General features: G+C 47.5%; 1 protein-coding gene across 1 annotated transcript in view; it reads right to left on the bottom strand.

The window, feature by feature from the left end:
• Positions 1 to 22,017, bottom strand: part of ATP1B4 (ATPase Na+/K+ transporting family member beta 4) — a 214,260-nt gene that overhangs the window by 91,480 nt on the left and 100,763 nt on the right. The window contains exon 4 of the mRNA XM_078688731.1: positions 6,590 to 6,718. Within this exon, the coding sequence (XP_078544857.1) occupies positions 6,590 to 6,718 (129 nt within the window). The remainder of the gene's footprint in view (positions 1 to 6,589; positions 6,719 to 22,017) is intronic.

Here is a 22,017-nt window from a genome sequence, read left to right as displayed (position 1 = left end):
AGCCCCAGACTCAAGGTCAGGTTGAAGCTGCCTTGGAATGCATCGGCCAAGGCACACTTGATCTGGAGAGGAAACACAGCAGGGTGAGCGAGTCGTAAATTTCGAGGGAGGCGCGCGCTTTGAGCTTCTTCCGCTGAAGGACATACCATTCTAATAAAACAACATATTTTTTCTTGCCCATTACTTCCGATCGAATCCATATATTAATTTTATTTTTTCCTGAACGTAAAAAAACATAGTCTGGAAGGACGTCAAAGGAAAGGGAAGTAATTGTAAAATGTCCAGTGGCAGCTTTTGCCCTGTACAGCGGGGTAGAGGTGCGTGGGGCGCATGCACCGCTGAGGTCAAGGGGGGGCAGAGGCCTAAGCTTCACAGCAGAAGCGATCCTACGTCGGCAACACTGAGGGTTCTAATCCAAGTTTATATGTTATAATTGACTTGTGTTTTTTTTCCCTGGCTGGGATTTCCCTGTTGCTCAGATAGTGTGAATGGTAGAATGCTTGGTGACATCATGGAATGCTGGGTGCCTGGCCTGTGTGTGGAGTAGCAGTTGATGGCAGGAAGGCTGAGCGACAGGGAGGTCGCTCCTGGTGGGGTTTACATTTCCATCTGTCTTATCTTGAAGAATTTAGCTTGGAACTAACTTAAATAAACCTATCCTGCTTATGCACCTGGCTCAAGGACTTCTATTTATAACATTTTGGCGACGTTTGGAGAACTTACAGCCTACAGAAAAGAGCCTATGTACAAAAGAACCTACTGCGTGCAGAAAAGAGAAAGAATTAAGGAACCTACAAAAGAAAAGTCTCTATTTAAACAACATACTGAATAATATTGAAATTACGGAAATTACAGAAGCATCAAAGAAAGGAAAGCACCCTGGTTAGCCCCACCTTTGTCCTTTGCCATCTGGACAGCCTACACTTTTAGACAGGGCACGAGTGAGGTGAACGCTGTCCCGGTTTAATTTCCAAACACCAGGACACTTTCAGCAGTGCCTGCACGTTGTCTGCTTTACATCTGCAACAAGCAACAAGTTCAGGCGGGGAGGGGGCTTTCTTATTTAAGACTCCTGCATGGCCTACAAAGGCCGAATTTGAGGGGTCATCAGGCCTCCTTTTGTTCCAGTCTCTTGGCTTGGAGCAGTCAGGGGACTCACACCTGATGCAAATGAAGAGGAGGGGAAACAAAGGCCCACACCTTGTTAGCACTTCACACATACTTAAGCGAGGCCGCTTTTCACTTTGTTCAGTCCCTGTTTAGGAGATATGCATGCACTGTAAAAATGCAGATGTGTTGGTCTTTCCCAGTATTTACACAAAGCAAATTGCATTTATATAGTGCTTACTACACCTGAGGAGGCGTTGAAATAATTTAAGTAATACTATTTTATCTTGTATAGCTGCACTTATCCCAATGCAGGGTGTCAGAGCGCTTTACATAAACACGTGCATTTTACATGTACAATAGATTATATATATTTTTAAAGGAATGTACAGGATGTGTTACATAAAACTGGGAGACTGTAAGGTGTAGAAGTCACATATCACCTTCCATAGCTCACTGTGCTGTTATCCTCGCAATGCGCTCAAACCTACACATGATAGATCTGCTAAACATATATGTGAGGGCTTTAGATTTGATGTCACTTCTTATAATGCCACTTCCTGTAAAGTTGTGGGTTGTCATGCCACTTTCTATGATGTCATTTCTTGTGATGCCATGTGCGATGTCATGAACCGTGATGTCGTCCGCCGTGAGGTCACTAAACTAGGTTACTCTCCCCACTTCTTTTTTTTAGGGCTTGTGCCCCTGCTTCTAGATATTTTAAACGCCAGAGCCACCCTGTCTGATCACTCTAGGGATGGTATTCCATATTCTGGGTTCAAGTTAGTCCCGGAAAGGAATCTGTTAAAGTGGAGTTTTTGGCATCCGGTCTTCCTAGGATGTGCGTGGCGCGGTCCCAACTTACATAACTAGACTTATTATCTGGCAGCTTGCTGCAGCTTTCTTCATTTCTCTTAAAATCCTTGGTGTTCAATGCCAGGGGCGTAGCTTGGTCAGTGAGATGGAAGTGGTGCAAGAGGTGAGCTTTAGATTACCCAACAATCCTGCTGGGTAAGTGGTACTTCGAACTCAATATTTTGAAAAAAAAACCATTTTAAGACCTTTAACCCCTTCCCTGCTGCCATCGGCTGTTGGCCGTCGCGAGCACTACCTCGCTGGTGCTGCGAACGTCCAACGTGGCTCCGCCCACTCTGCGGAACCGCCGCACTGCCGTGAAATAACGGCCGCGGCTAAGGTGTTAAAACAGAGACAAGAGTGGGCGTTTGGGTGTGTGGGTGTTTTTGTTTGCATGTTTATGTAAAAATCCCAAGTGAAGCCCAACAAACACCTCACAATTCCCGACTTAAAGCACCTGTACCCAACTATTTACAATAGAATACATTTATTAGGGGGGTGTAATGCCCCAAACACCTCCAACCCTGAAGCTACGCCCCTGTTCAATGCTTTTAACGGTGCAGCTGCAATTGCTTCCTTGGTCCACCCTTTGTTTATCGTTCTAATGCTTGGAGGTACCAGGCTGTCATTAGCTTCATCTAACGCGTCATAGGACAGTACTATCTGGGCATTACGTAAGCAGAACCTTAATTTGCGTATCATGGGCCTTACCATCTCGGCACAACTCTTCTCTGAAATACTCGTGGTCTTATTCTAAATTTCTGCACCTGGGATAACTGACAGAGCAGGGGTCTTCCTAGTTCATTTTTCATTCTGAGAACGTCATCTTAGAATGTGGCTAGCCAGGGCCCTTTGCGGGAGACTACAGAAGCTTGCACCGCCCATTAACCGGCCAGTGCTGCCAGTGACAGTACCAAGAAAACAAATAGCCACTTCGCTCCTACAGGTGTGGCAATTTAGTCTATTTCACGCCACCCAAAACTACGAGAAAGGTGTGGGTGGCAAGAATCATTCATTTCTAATGTATATTGAATCATTAAACACTGTTGTTGTGTTCATCTTAAAATTAGACAGACAGAGCCACCATGTGGTGCACTGTCATTAATGCGGGTGTTGGGAATTAAGTGCCGGTGCTGTGCACCAGAAACCACCAGCTCAAATTAAGCACTAGAGTCAGCATGTTAATACTGCATGGTTTCCCCCATGATGCATTTAGAAACTATGAATATTTGCAGTTTTCCTCCATAAATTCAGCTATGTTTTATGTTGCGAAAACCAAGTGCAGGAAATATTTGCAGATGCAGGAGTTATTGCTGCAAAACTCGAAATCCGTATTCGGGTGCAAAGTCAAGGGAGAATTAGGAATGTTGCAGAGAAGGAATGAAGCACTTAGGACCCCATTTACCAAAGGAAGAACTGCTCCGGAATGGGCCTGTGCTCCCGCTAGATGAGTTAACTGTATTACACGTCATATATTGCATGACAAAAATATTGCATCCTCTATATCGACATTGCTATAGCTGTTTTGCTGAATTGTAATGCTTTTCAGTAATAAAAACTCATATTCTAGCTAACGGAGGCAAACTGGACCACAGACTCCATCTTTACTGTGGCGTTTTGTTGTATCATGCGAATAGATTTGTATTTTCATGTCTCAGTGGGATATAAATAAAATGTGTTCCACATAGAAGGACAAAGACTTTCAGAGACTGTTCTGAATACAGTATACACCCTCGAGGTTAAACCAAGCTGTCCCAGCGAGAATCACGTACCATGTGACTTTACTGTTCCATGTGCAGATGCTGCTTGTGAAAGTTTGATGTAGCAGAATTCTGAGACTCTTGCTGAACGTATTGAGTTGTAAATGTTTCTCTTTTGCTTTATTTTGATTGATTTAGAGCATGTGAACTGTGCCCCACTGTGATTTCTTGGTGTAGGAGAGATTGACCTTTTCCCTTCCTTTAGTAGGTGAATCTATGCAAAATTTCTTCCCCATTTTAAAATCTATATTTTCCCAATCTGAACTTAATTGAGTGCTTAATTAATTATGTACCTTAACTGAGCTTTGCACTCTAATTTAGTGACTAGGGGCCATATTCATCATACCGTTTAGCGATTCCTAAATAGCGATTTTTAAGGAATCGCTATTTAGAAATCTCAAAACGGTATGTATGTAGGAAATCGCTTCTTTTTAGCGATTCCTTAACATTCCTAAATTGCGATTAGCAAATTGCTAATCGCAATTTTCCTATTTATTTATATGGGCCAGGAGGCCCATAGGAATGAAGGGAATATTTGCGATTAGCAATTTGGTAATCGCAAATTGCGAATATTTTCAAGGGTGCAGGGGTGTCACAAGAACACCCTGCTGCACCCCTGAAAATGACATGTGTGGGCATATGGCGCACATACATGCCCTAAGGGCATGTATGAGCGTCATATGGCACCTTTGGAATTTAAATAAATTGCTTTTTTAAAAGAATTCGCAACTTACCACCAACTTGAAGTTGGTGGTAATCTGCGAATCCTTATGGGCATTTTTGCATAAATATTTCTTTGATACATTGCATTTAAGGAATCGCAGAATTTGCGATTCCTTAAGTGCAATCGCAAAATAAGGAATGGCAAAATTTGCGATTCCTTATTTTGCTGAGAAAATGTTTCATACACACCATTTAGCTAATTAGCATTCGCAAAGGCCGAAATTCTGAGAATTTCGGCCTTTACGAATGCTAATTTGCTTGATACATATCCATATCCATATCCAAGGTCCAGATGTATGACCATTTGCTTTTGAGACTCGCAAATTGCAAAAAATTGTGAGTCGCAAAAGCCAATGGTCAACAGTGTCAGAGGGGTAACATCCTTTACGATGCAACTTTTACCACGCAGTGCCTTTACAACGCAGGTTTTTCAACGCAAGTCATTACAACGAATTGCGCTGGGGGGGGCGCTCTAAGATAGGTAATATTTTAATGTACTATCCAACACCTTCCCTACTGTCCACGGGGACTGGAGTAGGAATAGTAAATTAAACTATTCACTATCCAGCACCCCCAACGCAAGTCGTTGTAACAACTTGCGTTGAAAAACCTGTGTTGTAAAAGCATGCGTGGTAAAAGCATGCGTTGTAACAACGTACATCCGTGTCAGAGACACTGTTAGCGATTCCCAATGGGGTCGCAAAATGCAAGGCTTATGAATATTTTTGAGCCACTCGCATTTTGCGACCCCATTGTGAATGGCTGGCCCTCCCAGGGATGGTGGCCTGCTTGGCCTGTCTGGGACTGCTTTTAAATTAAGCAGCTTTTTTTTTAATGGAGCCTGTTTTCCTTAAAGAAAAACAGGAGGTATTTAAAAAAAAATGAAACGATTTTGTTTAATTTTTTAAGAGCAGGCAGTGGTCCCTGAGACCACTGCCTGCCCTTAACAAATATTTTCCCATGCATTCCCAAAGGGGAAAGGGTCCCCTTGGTACCCCTTCTTGAATACTTACCACCTACTTGAAGTAGGTGGTAAATTGCGACTGTTTTGCAAACGCAATTGCGGTCGCAAATCAATCATACATAGGGCTCAGACTCAGTAGTAGGAAGGGACGCCCTTGAAACGCCCCTTCCTAATAGCAAGTCGCAGATCCTAATTAGCAAGTCACAAATAAATTGCGACTCGCTAATTAGAGTCGCAAAACAGTCATACGTAGGGCTTAGACTCGGTATTAGGAAGGGACGCCCTTGAAACGCCCTTTCCTAATAGCGAGTCACAAATCCTAATTAGCGAGTTGCAAATAAATTGCGACTCGCTAATTAGGGTTTGTAAATGGCCCCTATGTATTTTTGCATGCGCAAACGGGTTGCAAACCTATTTGCGCATGCAAAAATACTTCATACATCTGGCCCAAAATAACCTTGACTACAGTGAACTAATTCCTGTATCGCTAAGCTTCTCAAAATGAAACCTTTAAGGCTGAGACAACATTGTCTACCATTCTTGTAGGAACAAATGTGTTCTACATTCCTGCCATATGAAATTGACACCTTTGCCTTCTTAAATTGACCCAGGTCCAGTGGGGAGCACCATAGTCTGTCTAGGGACTACATCGGGTTTGTGCGCTATCAACATTATCAAAAAAAGTGGCCATTGAGCTAAGAATAGTAAAAACATAGTTACCTTGATGATTTTGAAGTAGGCAGTGTAGTGGATGTGCTAATTTTGTAGGTCAGGACTGGTGGCTAGGTGGACTAACGCATACCCTCCAGGGATCTGCATTTGATCTCCTGGTCATAGGTTCAAACCCAGGTAGGTTCACTGAGCCTTTTATCTTTTCCTGGTCAGTAAAATAAGCACCATTGAGTTGGGTAAAAACAAACACATGCTATTCAGCAGCGAAATACCCTTGTTGGTGAAGATGCACTTTACAAATACAACTTATGTTAGGATGAAATTGTTGACCTCCAAATAGTGACCTACAGCCATTTCAGCAGGGCCACATGTGACAAGGCTCAGGCTGCAATCAATGCTGCCATCAGTAAACCAAAGTAAGATGTCTTGCAGATTGTTTCACAAGAATTGACAATAAAATGCAAATGTAAATGATAAAATGTGTAAGAGCATGATTGTAGGTACGTACCTGGTGGAAACACTCTTTCACGGTAGGTCGGCACATAGGGGCTTATGGTAAGCAGCAATACATACATACACAAGGAGAACATTCCAGCAAGAAATGCATAGAAGATGAGGTAGAACAATAATATATAGGCTGTAAATAATAGAAAATCATATTGTTAGAGTTGAAACACCTCTCCAAAAATAGCATGCACAGATATAGCAGTGTACACAATTGCAATAAGATACGCTGAGGGTCCACCTTGGCCATATTATTACCTGCATGTGCTGTTGTTCTCTTTAGCTTCAACTACAAACATCCACAATGTCCACCTTTCTGCCATTGTCATGTTATGTCAAGTCATTATCCCTTTCATTGTATCATACTCACAGGTTATAGTCAGAAAAAGAAGCTTTACAGATGTGAGATATCTCCTTCAACAACAAATGTTGGACAGACTCATCTCAGTGAATTGTTGTCCTATGCCATATTTGGGCAACTCTATGTCCCATTAGTCCAAATCAAAATATCTAAGACAGTAATAGTAAACTGTTGTTAGGTTTATTTGCCATCATACTTCTTTCCATTGACGATTTATGGTACCAGAGAGTCGTGCAGAAGCAGGACAAGTGCTTTAGAGGGCCTCTTTATCGTCACTAGCATCAAAACTATTAATTTACCTGAATTTGTGGTACTATGCTTCCTTCTACTCTCTCAATTCCCATGTCCCACGTGGCATCTTTAAAAACCCTGTATTATGAGCTCTCACCCCCAAAGGTCTGGAGTTATGTTCACCCAGCAAATGTCTGGTACCATCCATCTTCACTTGTTTTCTGGTTTCTGGCCCCAAATAATGCGCTAACCTGTAATTTATTTGCTACAGTGGTCCTTGCCTATCCTAGCCAACTGCTCCAAAATCCCAGGTTTTGTAGTTTTTCACAACACCTACACCCTGAACACCTGTTTGTATTATTCTACGTTCCCAATTGACAGATACAACCTGCAGTGAGAACTTGGAATGTGTCCTGCCAACTGTTCTTTCCATATCACAGCCTAGAAAACATGTACCACTATCCCTCCAGTGGCCACTGAAATACATGCCTGCCTCTGTTTAGTATTTTGCCTGTAAGAAAATGGAGGAAGCAATTAGGACAAGCACTTTTTAACAAGGCTCTGACGTTTTCAAGGCACTTGAATGGGTGAGTATTACAAATGTTTGTGACAGTGCACTGTTTTGTGATGAATACCCACAGCAGATAGTGTAAATGTTTCACAGGAATGCAGCGCTGTTTCCCACACATCGAATGTTGATCTCTCAGGAAGATTTGGACCTGTGGAGCATCATGACAGATATGGGAGTCGAGTAGTATATTGTTAATTTTCTTAGGGAGCTTCACAACAACGTCACTGACACTGCCAGCGTGAGATATGGCCTGGGGAAAGGGGATAGAGAACAACAGCCTTTAGCGTGGCGAGGTGGGTACGCCAGGGCCCCATTCCTCTTCCCTCTGTAGGCAAATGGCCAGGACGAACAGCTATTAGAGCTTAGGGTAGACTGTCCTCATATATGTGATCACAGCATTCCCACGTTAAGCTACGCTGATGATGCTGTACTAATAGCCAAGACAGCAATCGGTCTACAACGCTTGCTGGACCGTTTCTGTCAGTTCATGACCAGCCTAGACCTAAGGGTCAACCAGGCCAAAACGCACATAATGGTCTTTGGTGCAAGGGAAAAAGATAGCACAACCTGTGTAGTCAACATCAATAAGGTCAGTACTGTCCCCTTGTTTTCATATCTAGGAATTTCTTTCGACACACGTCTAACGTAGGGTCCTCTGAAGTCCAGTAGGGCCGTTGCCATAAGAGCCTGTAGTGGCTGTCCTCATCTTTGCCTGTAGACTAGGTCAGGGGCCCATTAAGGAACTCATGGGCATTTATAAAGCCAAATGCTGTTGCCTCCTATGGGGCTGGGGTTTGGGGAATAAGCGATCAGGAAGGTTTGGAAACAATTGAGAAGGGTTTTACTAAAAGGCTAGTATCTGTCTCTAAAAGTACTAGCTCCTTTATATGCCTTCCGCAGGGCCTGGGCAACCCAAAACACTGAAGGAGCATGTCCACTGTGTGACTACAAATGTGAATCATGGCCACACCTCCTGTGCTGTTGCCAGGCCTTACCTACAGAAAGGAGGATCCTTCTCAGAGAACTATGCCTGAGAGAAAAAGTTAATCACTTGCCTTGAGGCCTCTGCAGTATGTTTTGCACAAAAAGAACCTCAGATCCTAGCCCGCTGCGGAAGATTTGTACAATCTATCAGGGGTGCTATGTACCCCGGAACTGCCCCCCACCCCAGCCCTCATAAGGTCCAAACGCTGATACTAGACTATTTAAAAAAACATTGGACTGTGAAAGAACACTCTCCAACACAGTCGAAAAGCACAAGCACTCTATAAGAGAAAGAGTATCATCGTGCAGACTGGTAACAAAATAAGTCCTGGAGACTTGAGTAGCCAGACGGCTGTTACTTTCACAGGGGACCGGACAAAGAGCAACGGCCAACAGCAAACATGTGAAGAAGCACCGAGTCAAATGTTAGGACTCAACTATGTCAACTTACCAGAGTTTTTAGCTTCTATGAATTGTGTTGTCTTTTTCCTTTAATGTTTTTATTGTAATGTAATGGTTTTAATTAACTTATGCAAATAAATTCATATGCCATTCAGATTTTGGGATTGGGTATATTAATGATTGTATAAAGATGCAACCACTCCTCCTGTGGCTTAGAATGTGGTCAACATCTTTCAATAGGGCTGTCCTTGCTGACTGCCTGAACTTGCCCAATGTCTAACTATCCCCTGGGTAAGATACATTTATAACACCTGCCTAAGACTGAGGCGGGAAGATTTGTTTACTTCCCCCGGCAGTGTAACAGCTAGCTCCCTAACTTCTTTGAAGAACACTTTTCTAGCTGGCTGCCTGGAAGAGAGAACGTCGTGGATAGTAGACAAGCCAACTGTCCAAGTGCACCTGAGGCTCTATACGAACACCGGCATTGAACCAGCACTGAACCATATTTACTATGGGTGTGTAACCAGCATCACAGATTGCTGCTCATTAGTTTAGGACTATGCCCTGTGCACATTCTGGATCATTTCCACCACCACCTACCAGTTTGTCCCTGTGATAATCACTCAGCACAAAGCACGTTACACTTAATTTCATTAATTACTGAGAAAATGCTACTTGTTACCTGTTGGAAATGGGATCCCTGGCTGGCCAGGGCTTTCGCCAAAGTCAGTCAGAGACCACCACCCCCAAGTCAGGGCAAGGGAGTTACATGCCAAGATAACCCCTACTCACCCTCTAGGTAACGTGGCGCGAGCAGCAAGGCTAAACTTGGAGGCGATGTAGGCTAAGTATTTGCGCACGCACCCCAGCAACAACAACCAAAGGCCCACCACAAAGGAAACTCCACACAAGGTTATATAAAAATAGCCTTTGTATTACACCAAAACACATTAGATAAAACACACACTTTACAATGTGCCAGAGGCACGGGCAGAATTTACAGGGGGATATTTACAAGACAGGGCCACCTGGACCACTGTCAGGAATCAGAAGTAGCACTTTCAGAAATAGCACTTAGTACATAGAATATAAATTTACTTTAGCACAAAATAGCACACAACCAGTAACTACTGGTAACAGGACCTCACTAGCACCACCTGCACTAGGGAGAAAACAACCACCTATGTATCACAATACCTGTAGGGGTGTAAGAACATACACATGATGCAATGCATGACATTCATTCAGAGGTGTAAAGGCACATGACGCATAAACAATACATTCAGAGGTGCAAGGAACAGCAACACAATAGCGCAAAATCCACATTTGCCACCACCTGTGGCAGTCCCTGTGTCCCAATGTCAGGGCCTAAACGTGGCAGCTGCCCACGAAGTGCTGGGCAGCTGTGTAACAGAGTTGGGCCACCGCTGGAGCCTCGCAGGCTCTGGCCAAAACAATGTGGGCAAGGAGGGAGCCTCTCAGGGCTCTGAAATGAAGATGTGCCCCTTGAGCCTCGCTGGGCTCTTAAACACGAACGTGGCACCTTTGAGCCTCTCTCAGGGCTCTAGAACCAACAATGCCCTTGGGTGCTGTGGAGCCTCGCAGGCTCTGTAGAACAAATGCCCCAAGAGCCCCTTGGACTCTGTAAAAATGCAGCCACTGGTGGAGCCTTCAGGGCTCAAAACAAACTATGCCCCCTTCTGGAGCCCTCGTGGCTCAAAGAAAGACTGCCCCTCTTTGTTGGAGTCCCACTCGGGGGACTCGAAGCAATTATGGCCCTCCCAGAGCCTCTCAGGGCTCTGCAGCAAGAATTGCCCCCACGACGTTGGAGCCTCTCAGGGCTCGTGACAAAAGGGGCCCATGGAGCCTCTCAGGGCTCAGGACATCCAGCAATGCCCCAGTACGTTGGAGTCCCTCCGCGAGGACTTGAAAAACAGAGGACGGCCCCCCAGCACCGGAGACACAGCGCAGCACTCACCAGGACTCTGGGTGGCAGGGGCTCCTTCTCGGCTCCTTTGCTGGATCTCCCGGGGCTCCGTCTGCTGGCGGCGTGCTGGGCGCTCTCGGCGGAGACTCCGGCTCTCCCTCCTTCGGACCGGTCACCACGGGGCTCTCCCTGGGGCGGAGGCAGTAAAGGAAGCCTCTTCTCCACACGCAGGAGCGCGGAGTAGGCTCCCGCGGCTCCTGCTTCCTGGTCTGCGTCACGTTGTCCCTCCACAGCTTGCCTGACTTCCGGGTCAGACCTCGGGGGCCGCCAATGGCAGCGCGGCCCTGGAGGTGTGGAGGCGGGACTTCCGGGTCGCACTTGGCAGCGGCCCGGCAACGTTTTCAAAACACTCCGGGCTGCGGCGGCGACCCTCTAATTTAAATATAAGGCGAGGTGGGCTCTCGCTATCGGCGGCAATGTCCCTGGCAGGGTGGGCACCTGCCAGAGGACTCGAAAATCGGCACGGAGCGGGGCAAAACGCCGGGTGGGCTCCGGCTTCCACAAGTAAAGCGCTCCTAGCGCTGAAAGGCAATTTAGAGCGCTCCCTGCGCTAAATGCAAAATAAAGCGCTCTTAAGCGCTAGAAGGGGAAAGAAAAGCGCTCCCAGCGCTATCAATCCAATGCAGCACCCCCAGGCGCTATAGGACAACAAAGTCCAGCAAAAGTCCTTGTAGGCAGGCAGGGGGGCCAGGCTGGGCCCAGAGCCAGCTCACTGGGTCTCCAGGTAGGGAGACACTCCAAGTGGCGGTCCTCTGGCCTAGCGACAGCAGCAGCAGCCCCCCTCAGGATCCTGGAAAAGAACAACATCTGTGGGGACACAGCCCCATTTTTATACACCATTTCCCTTTGTCTGAGGGTGCAGAGTGGGGGCGGAACCAGTCGCAGCTGGTTCTTGAGTACTCTGTTTACCTCAACCACCCTCTCTATTCACTGGCAGGGCCTGGGTCATTAGACTCTCCACAGGGGGGCGGAGCCAGCATTGTGTGGGGAAAACCCAGCCCATCCAGGACACAGGTACACTCCTCCCACACATTACTCATGCAGATCTCCCACTCACCACCGGGCAGACCCATACAGACTTCCTGGAGCCTGGCATGCCAGCCAGCTCCAGCCAATCACACGCCAGCACCCTCACAGCACACGTACAGCCATGTCTAGAAGTAGCACTTCCCTTCTAGACACATACATGCTGCATACACCATCTCGCAGCATTCACTCTCACGAGTTCACACATACCAGACTCAAGCCTGTACACCCCACGCATCAGGAACTACCAGGGACACATACATTCCCCATGCATTCCTATGGGCGGGCAGGCCTAGCTCAGCACATGCACTCAGAGTGCGCACGCACTTTCCACTGGGACACAGTGAAAGTGCGCAGAATCCCAAAAATCATCATTGCCAGGTCACCATTTCACGCAAAAAGTCTAGGGGTGAACCTGCCCTAAGGGCCAAAGTCCAACATAACCCCCTTCCAGCCAAAACGCAGGGGAGACCAATCACCACCGTGATGGACTTCCCTGCTTGGGGCGATAGAACACGGACGCGGGCCCACAACTGCAGGGACACCCTCCTGTTCTACGCCATGGTGAACCCAGAGGATTCCTTCTAAACACACTGTCTGGACCAACTGGGCTACCCCACTGGTACTCCCAAGTTGTCCGCGGCCAGGACCAGGCCCTGGGCCACCCAGGTGCCACTGGTCCATGCCAATTCGCAGAGCGGGGGGTAGTAACCTCTGGCCCATAGGAGCCATTCTCCACTCTTCCTGTCTGCAAGACAGGACAAGACTGCCACTGGTTCTCCAGCCTAGGGCCTACAACCTCAGGCGGACCAGGAGTCTCAGGGAAGGCTCTCCTCCCCTTACCTCTTCTCCTAGGGTTCCTCCTCCTCCGGCGAGGGGTACACCTAGAACGCCATTCCAACCCAGGGCTTATCCACTCAGGTTGTACCGGGGTCAGAGGTGGGCTCTCCCACCCTCTGCACCCCCTTCCAGAGGTCTGCCCTTTCCCACCTGGAGAAGTTCCTCTGGAAGAAGAACCGGTCAGGACACTGGTTACAGTCATCCTACCCTTCAGGTCAGGCTGATCCTGAACCTGGCCTTCCAACCTCTGGTCTAAAACCTTCGGTGGAACAATTGCCTGGCACTCCAGGACTTCTGGGGACTTACACTCCATCCCCCTGAGGCTAACAAATGAGACATATGTTGTGTGACTGTCTGTCTGGCGCAGATCTCCCGCCCTCTGTCCACCTGACAGTGCGTGACGATCCCCCAGACCAGAAGTGGCGCCACCCGGGTCCCCCCAAGAAGATCTAGCCCAACTGGCTAGTCCCTGGTCCACTGGTGCATCCACTGGGAAACTCATCCCCCAATCACTCCTCACGCTGGACTCCTGTACCCTCCCTACCGGAGCGGTACTGCCAGTCTCTAGAACCACAGGAGGTCTGGTTACAGACGCTCCAGGTCCTATACTCACTAGGAGATCTTCCTCAAATGGACTAACAGGACAGCCTAGGTCCCCAACCTGGTGTTCCATACAGAAACCATCCAAGTCCTGAGGCAGGGCTTCGGGCGTCCGGGGAACCTCGGTCTCCCCCTCACTCCTGCTCCACTGAGCCAGGCAGTGAGCCCCTACACCCTCCTCGCTATCCTGGGACCTAGCTGGGCTACACTGAGCCTCTTCCACCACGCTGGGCGGGAAGATCCCTGAACCACTACTTTTGGAATCACTCCCTAATGACCCTAGAGAACCTTTATCACTCTCCCAGCGCTCTGCTTCCTCAGCAAGCGCCCAAGGACTAAGGGATTCAGACTTCAACAGGTGCTGGCGCAACTCTGGACAAACAACACTGAGCAACTGCTCCTTGAGAAACATATTCAGTACTCCGTCTTTCTCATCATCCGAGCTAGCCGCCAGCCAATCCCACATTGCATCAGAACAGTCATCCACAAAAAAAACCCACTTCTGTTGAGGCGGTTTCCTACTGCCCCTGAACTTCAACCTTAACTCCTCCTCTTGGGAACAAGGGACCATACGTTGGGCACGGGGTAGGGGACTTTCTGCACTGAAGTCTAAATAGCTGCCACCACTGGACTCAGCCCTCCCCGGGGAATCCAGAAAATTAAAACTGCGCGCAGGGGATAGTCTATCCTCCAGAGCTACTTTGCCCCTGGTAGAGGCCCTCTCAGCCTCCTCTATCCTTTCCTGCGCTAAGGCCATCTCGGTCTCTAGCTGTTGCTTCCTAAGCTCCAGCTGCGCCATAGCCTGGGCATGCTCCAACCTGAGCTTTTCTAAAGCCAGCTGGTGCTCCCTTTCTCTCCTTCTATCTTCCAGCTCCTCTGGGGACAGGGAAAGGGACGAGGCGCTGCCTCCTATACTGGACCCAGCAAGGGACTCCCTATCTATGGGGTCCTCACTCTCTACTGGCATCCAGGTGCTGTCATCTTCTTCCTCCTCTTCTGAATCTTCAGGGCTCCCCATAGACCCACCACCCTCCTGGTGTGGGGCCCAGACCCTTTCCTCACTGCGCTCACGATCCCAGTGACCCTCCTGCCATCTGACCAGGCGGTCCCTAAGGTCGTACCAGTTTGACTCACCCCTCCCTAGGTCTCTCTCGTCACAGAACCTTACCAGCTCCCACGTACTGTAGGTATCTAGATCACTGAAATCAAAGACAAGCTCCATCTTGGCAGACGTTCTAGAGACAAGATCACACAGGGAACCTAGGGGTCTGAGCTAACACAGGAGTACACAATTCACAAAGGTATCAGCAAGCTCTCTACCCCAGAGAACTCACACTCACTTGCCTAGTGCCACACACCATTCATCCACACACAACCCTCCCCTCGGACTGGTAAGGCAGTTTCTACCACCCCTGATTCCTCAACCTGACCACAAGTGACACAGGTACCGACTCTGGGCGCAGGGTAGGGGACAAATGTACTGACACAATTGCACAATGATACCTTCAGGAGAAGAAAATATGAAACTTCCAAAAAAAACAATCCCCTAAAATGTGGTCATCTAAAATGCAGAGTTTTGTGGTATGGCCAGTTACTACTAAGGTACAAGGCAAACACAAATCCTTATCCCACCGCTTGCCGCCAATGTTGGAAATGGGATCCCTGGCTGGCCAGGGCTTTCGCCAAAGTCAGTCAGAGACCACCACCCCCAAGTCAGGGCAAGGGAGTTACACGCCAAGATAACCCCTACTCACCCTCTAGGTAACGTGGCGCGAGCAGCAAGGCTAAACTTGGAGGCGATGTAGGCTAAGTATTTGCGCACGCACCCCAGCAACAACAACCAAAGGCCCACCACAAAGGAAACTCCACACAAGGTTATATAAAAATAGCCTTTGTATTACACCAAAACACATTAGATAAAACACACACTTTACAATGTGCCAGAGGCACGGGCAGAATTTACAGGGGGATATTTACAAGACAGGGCCACCTGGACCACTGTCAGGAATCAGAAGTAGCACTTTCAGAAATAGCACTTAGTACATAGAATATAAATTTACTTTAGCACAAAATAGCACACAACCAGTAACTACTGGTAACAGGACCTCACTAGCACCACCTGCACTAGGGAGAAAACAACCACCTATGTATCACAATACCTGTAGGGGTGTAAGAACATACACATGATGCAATGCATGACATTCATTCAGAGGTGTAAAGGCACATGACGCATAAACAATACATTCAGAGGTGCAAGGAACAGCAACACAATAGCGCAAAATCCACATTTGCCACCACCTGTGGCAGTCCCTGTGTCCCAATGTCAGGGCCTAAACGTGGCAGCTGCCCACGAAGTGCTGGGCAGCTGTGTAACAGAGTTGGGCCACCGCTGGAGCCTCGCAGGCTCTGGCCAAAACAATGTGGGCAAGGAGGGAGCCTCTCAGGGCTCTGAAATGAAGATGTGCCCCTTGAGCCTCGCTGGGCTCTTAAACACGAACGTGGCACCTTTGAGCCTCTCTCAGGGCTCTAGAACCAACAATGCCCTTGGGTGCTGTGGAGCCTCGCAGGCTCTGTAGAACAAATGCCCCAAGAGCCCCTTGGACTCTGTAAAAATGCGGCCACTGGTGGAGCCTTCAGGGCTCAAAACAAACTATGCCCCCTTCTGGAGCCCTCGTGGCTCAAAGAAAGACTGCCCCTCTTTGTTGGAGTCCCACTCGGGGGACTCGAAGCAATTATGGCCCTCCCAGAGCCTCTCAGGGCTCTGCAGCAAGAATTGCCCCCACGACGTTGGAGCCTCTCAGGGCTCGTGACAAAAGGGGCCCGTGGAGCCTCTCAGGGCTCAGGACATCCAGCAATGCCCCAGTACGTTGGAGTCCCTCCGCGAGGACTTGAAAAACAGAGGACGGCCCCCCAGCACCGGAGACACAGCGCAGCACTCACCAGGACTCTGGGTGGCAGGGGCTCCTTCTCGGCTCCTTTGCTGGATCTCCCGGGGCTCCGTCTGCTGGCGGCGTGCTGGGCGCTCTCGGCGGAGACTCCGGCTCTCCCTCCTTCGGACCGGTCACCACGGGGCTCTCCCTGGGGCGGAGGCAGTAAAGGAAGCCTCTTCTCCACACGCAGGAGCGCGGAGTAGGCTCCCGTGGCTCCTGCTTCCTGGTCTGCGTCACGTTGTCCCTCCACAGCTTGCCTGACTTCCGGGTCAGACCTCGGGGCCGCCAATGGCAGCGCGGCCCTGGAGGTGTGGAGGCGGGACTTCTGGGTCGCACTTGGCAGCGGCCCGGCAACGTTTTCAAAACACTCCGGGCTGCGGCGGTGACCCTCTAATTTAAATATAAGGCGAGGTGGGCTCTCGCTATCGGCGGCAATGTCCCTGGCAGGGTGGGCACCTGCCAGAGGACTCGAAAATCGGCACGGAGCGGGGCAAAACGCCGGGTGGGCTCCGGCTTCCACAAGTAAAGCGCTCCTAGCGCTGAAAGGCAATTTAGAGCGCTCCCTGCGCTAAATGCAAAATAAAGCGCTCTTAAGCGCTAGAAGGGGAAAGAAAAGCGCTCCCAGCGCTATCAATCCAATGCAGCACCCCCAGGCGCTATAGGACAACAAAGTCCAGCAAAAGTCCTTGTAGGCAGGCAGGGGGGCCAGGCTGGGCCTAGAGCCAGCTCACTGGGTCTCCAGGCAGGGAGACACTCCAAGTGGCGGTCCTCTGGCCTAGCGACAGCAGCAGCAGCCCCCCTCAGGATCCTGGAAAAGAACAACATCTGTGGGGACACAGCCCCATTTTTATACACCATTTCCCTTTGTCTGAGGGTGCAGAGTGGGGGCGGAACCAGTCGCAGCTGGTTCTTGAGTACTCTGTTTACCTCAACCACCCTCTCTATTCACTGGCAGGGCCTGGGTCATTAGACTCTCCACAGGGGGGCGGAGCCAGCATTGTGTGGGGAAAACCCAGCCCATCCAGGACACAGGTACACTCCTCCCACACATTACTCATGCAGATCTCCCACTCACCACCGGGCAGACCCATCCAGACTTCCTGGAGCCTGGCATGCCAGCCAGCTCCAGCCAATCACACGCCAGCACCCTCACAGCACACGTACAGCCATGTCTAGAAGTAGCACTTCCCTTCTAGACACATACATGCTGCATACACCATCTCGCAGCATTCACTCTCACGAGTTCACACATACCAGACTCAAGCCTGTACACCCCACGCATCAGGAACTACCAGGGACACATACATTCCCCATGCATTCCTATGGGCGGGCAGGCCTAGCTCAGCACATGCACTCAGAGTGCGCACGCACTTTCCACTGGGACACAGTGAAAGTGCGCAGAATCCCAAAAATCACCATTGCCAGGTCACCATTTCACGCAAAAAGTCTAGGGGTGAACCTGCCCTAAGGGCCAAAGTCCAACATTACCTTTCTTAAAAGAGGCGAATATTCGATATGTGAAGAGCTGCTTTTATTTACTTACAATCTCTCCCTACTGTGAAGATCTGATTTTTAACTGCTGTTTATATCCAATGCACCTAAAGCTCTGGGCTACTGTGATCATGTATTATATGATGCACATCTATTCTTGTTTGTCTGTATGGGTTTTTATGTGTTTAACAACTATTTATCTAACTTTTTTAATGCTTTTAAGATTATGGTATGAAGAATATGGCTTGATTGATGTATTCATTATTGTTCTTTTATACTTTATGGTATAGCTAGACTGAATAAAGTTATTCTGACTGACTGACTGACTGAAGTTGTCCTGTAATTACTGTCGAGCACTTCCTGACCGACATTTGTATATGCAGCATAACATTTTAGAATTAACTGGCCTTCACCTGGAGCCAGCGAAGCTTGCAGCATGCCTCGGTCACGTGACCTTTACAGGAAGAATGATCCACTGCCAATTAGACTATTATATATATATTGTTACTGAACAGAACAAATGGTGGGAATCCACCACCCTCCAAAAATACATCGAAGTGAACAGGGTGCCTAGAGGATTGCGAATTTACACAACACGGACATTTGCAGATCCTGACCCAGACATGGTTGAAGAATGGGCTGAAAACAGCCTGATAAGAATGTTGAAAATTCTTGTTAAACATGCAAAAAAACATTGTGAAAAACTGGCGGAAGAAATGGAAACCGTGACTAATCAACTGAACGCTCTCTATGAAAATGAAAAAGACTTTGATAGCGAAATGGCCAAGTATGATGCCAAACTGGATAAATTGGAAAAAGAAATTCGAGAGAAAAAGGAAAGCAAATTCACTAGAGACCGCAATGATTACGAGCGCGGCCAAGTGTTGACATTTGCCAAGAGATATGACCATTTGCGCAACATCACTATAACATCTGGATTAGTGACACCTCAAACCATGAGCAACGCGCAAGTGACTCCATCAACTTCAAGCGATTCCAGAGAGAAAGCTGCCTCAACTGTGGGGACCAGTGCCCAGAGCATACCTAATCCGGAGCTCATGAGCCCAAAAGACAAAATTTTATTGGAATTTGCGATGGTGGCCCAAGGGAGACTAACAGGGCAAAACAAATCCAACGCAGGAGGGCCAAAAGGACGAGGTCAAGGAGGGAGAGGCGCCGGAAAATCCAGCTCACTAAACCTCAGCAGCATTTCAAGCCCAGTGGGATCCAGAACAAGGGGCCAAAAGAGAGGGAAGTAATGGATACCCGGACCATCATTAATCTATCCACAAGGGAATTGAGTGAAGCAGAGAAAGAGGTATTGTCTCTTGGATTATCTTTTTGTCCTACTTCATCTTTTGATTATACCCAAAGTCGAATTTACCTCTTTTACTTTACCAGAAAATTACGCTTAAAAAAGTGGTATGCAACCAAACTTAACACTGAAACTCGAGAAGCTGTACATGAACCCACCAGCATCACAGGGGGAGATGTCGAAACCCTACATCTACTTCATCAGCTGAGGGGTGACTTGAATACAATTGACAACCCTATGCTTAATTTAATCAATGATGATTTGCGAATTGACCTTAAATATCAGAGCGGCTTTAGGCCGAAATCTGTCTTCCTGCCACAGATTGTGAATGAACCCATTGACATTTTTGAGAGGGCCATGGTTAAAGAGTTTGACAAATTGTCTAAACACAAGAATTTTGTGAAATGTAATTTAACTGATGCACAGTTTAAAGCTATTAAGACCCTTAGTGATGTTAGGAGTATCATCATTAAGAAAGCGGATAAAGGGGGGAACATGGTGGTGTTACCGCGCAGCATGTACATTAATGAAGGATTGTCACAGCTAGGGGACAACACTAAATATGAGAAGAGCAATAGAACCAGCTATAATATGAGTATCACATTATACTCAGAACAACTTAATGAGTGGAGGGAGAAAGGTCTCATTAGCCGGGAAGAATTTAATTTTTTGCATAACAGATACCCCAAGATACCCGCCCTCTATCTATTGCCTAAAGTACACAAGAGTATGACTGAACCCCCAAGGAGACCGATTGTCTCCTCTAGAGGTAGCTGCTGGGAGAACACTTCCAGATATGTGGATTTCTCCCTGCAGCCCTTAGAACAAGAACTGCCCTCCTATCTGAGGGACTCAGGTGATTTTTTATAAAAAATCAGTGATGTCACTTGGAACCCCACCTGGCTGCTTATGACTCTTGACGTCAACAGTCTTTACACATGTATCCCGCACCAACAAGGAATTGAGGCATGCAGGCATTTACCTAAAGCACGTTCCATCTCTTACTTACTCCACACTGAAATGCTGCTTGACATGGCATTTTTGTGTCTCACTAAGAACTATTTTCTCTTTAACGGCAACATCTACCACCAATTGTTGGGGACTGCGATGGGCACTTGCTTTGCCCCCAGCTTCGCTGGCCTTTACCTGGGCAGGTGGGAGGAGCGGGTGGTCTACCAGTCCCCAATATATCAGAACAAAGTTGTCAGATGGCTCCGCTATATCGCTGATATTTTTATTATATGGTGCGGGAGTCAAGATGAGGCAGCAAACTTCGTTGAAACCCTCAATACGAATGACTTTAACCTTTCCTTCACCAGTCACATTAGCCAAGTGTCCATTGATTTTTTGGATCTGAAAGTTGAAAAATAAAAATAACGTTCTGAGCACCACCTTGTTTAGGAAGGACACGGCGGGCAATAGCATGCTACATACCCGTAGCTGTCATCCCTTTAATCTCATTAATTCCATTCCCATTGGGGAATTCCTTAGAGCTAAACGGAATTGCTCTAATGAGGTCGACTATACCAAAGAGACACTCATTATGTCAGAACGATTCAGACAGAGAGGCTACAATAACAAATGTATATCTAAAGCCTTGGACACAGTGAATAAAAGGGAGCGATCAAGCTTACTAGAACACATAGAGAAGGATTGTGAGTCAGGATCCAATATGACCAGTAGATTCATAACGGATTTTCATTCCCAATCCAGGGAAGTGAGAAAAGCTCTGGGTAAGTTTTGGAATGTGCTGAAACTGGACAAAGATCTGGCACCGGAAATCTCTGAATACCCCCAAATGACCTTCAGGAGACCCAGGTCACTTAAGGACCTCCTATGTTCCACACTGATACCACAGGACACCAGTCAAAGGAATCCGGTGCAAGGATTTTACATTTGTGGGAGATGTAAAGCCTGCCGCAACAGTAAAAACCTCAAAGAAGTCCAGTTATCAAAAGAAACTGACAAATTCAAAATCATTAAACATGTCACATGTCTAACTGACTATGCGATATATGCACTTAAATGTCCATGTCAGCTTTACTATATTGGGAGCACAAAGCACCCAGCTAAAAAGAGAGTCCTAGAACACATGCAGGCCATCACCCATGGGGACAAGCAATACCCGATAGCAAGGCATTTCGCTTTACACCACAAAGGAAATGCTAATCTACTGTCATTTTGTGTTTTCGAAAGTGTTCCTAGTAGGGAAAGAGGAGGAGACAGAATGAAGGAAATAGTTTGCGCTTTAATCGTTTAGCCCACATGGCTCACTGTATTGTTTTCCTTGAGACGGACAATGAGGATGGACACTGGTTATCCCGATGTTTGCCGTTTGGAATGAATAAACTTTTATTTTATTTTTTCACTGAGCACGGTGTTTTGACACGCAATGTTTATTACTTAGAAAAGCATCAAATATGTTCCGAACTTTAGCTAAAACAAAATGTTGTTCATTATTGAAAAGTAATCCCTGAACACAGCCCGCTTGTACATCAGCAAGTCTGTTGTTTATTGCTATTGGTATGACACGAATACCAGGTGACTTTGTATATATTGCACGGAAGTCAGTTCACTCGTTCTCGTGAGAAAGCAGGTTTCACCTGCGAAACGCGTCGAGGAAAAGCCGTTTTTGAATTAAAACACGCTTTGCATACTCTAAAAGTGGCCCGGATTTCTTTCTTGCACGAAAGG

Source organism: Lissotriton helveticus, chromosome 4_1, assembly GCF_964261635.1.
Source record: "Lissotriton helveticus chromosome 4_1, aLisHel1.1, whole genome shotgun sequence".
NCBI classification, from domain to species: Eukaryota; Metazoa; Chordata; class Amphibia; order Caudata; family Salamandridae; genus Lissotriton; species Lissotriton helveticus.
The sequence above is the reverse complement of the archived record's forward strand: the minus strand, read 5'-3'. Positions and strand labels throughout refer to the sequence as shown.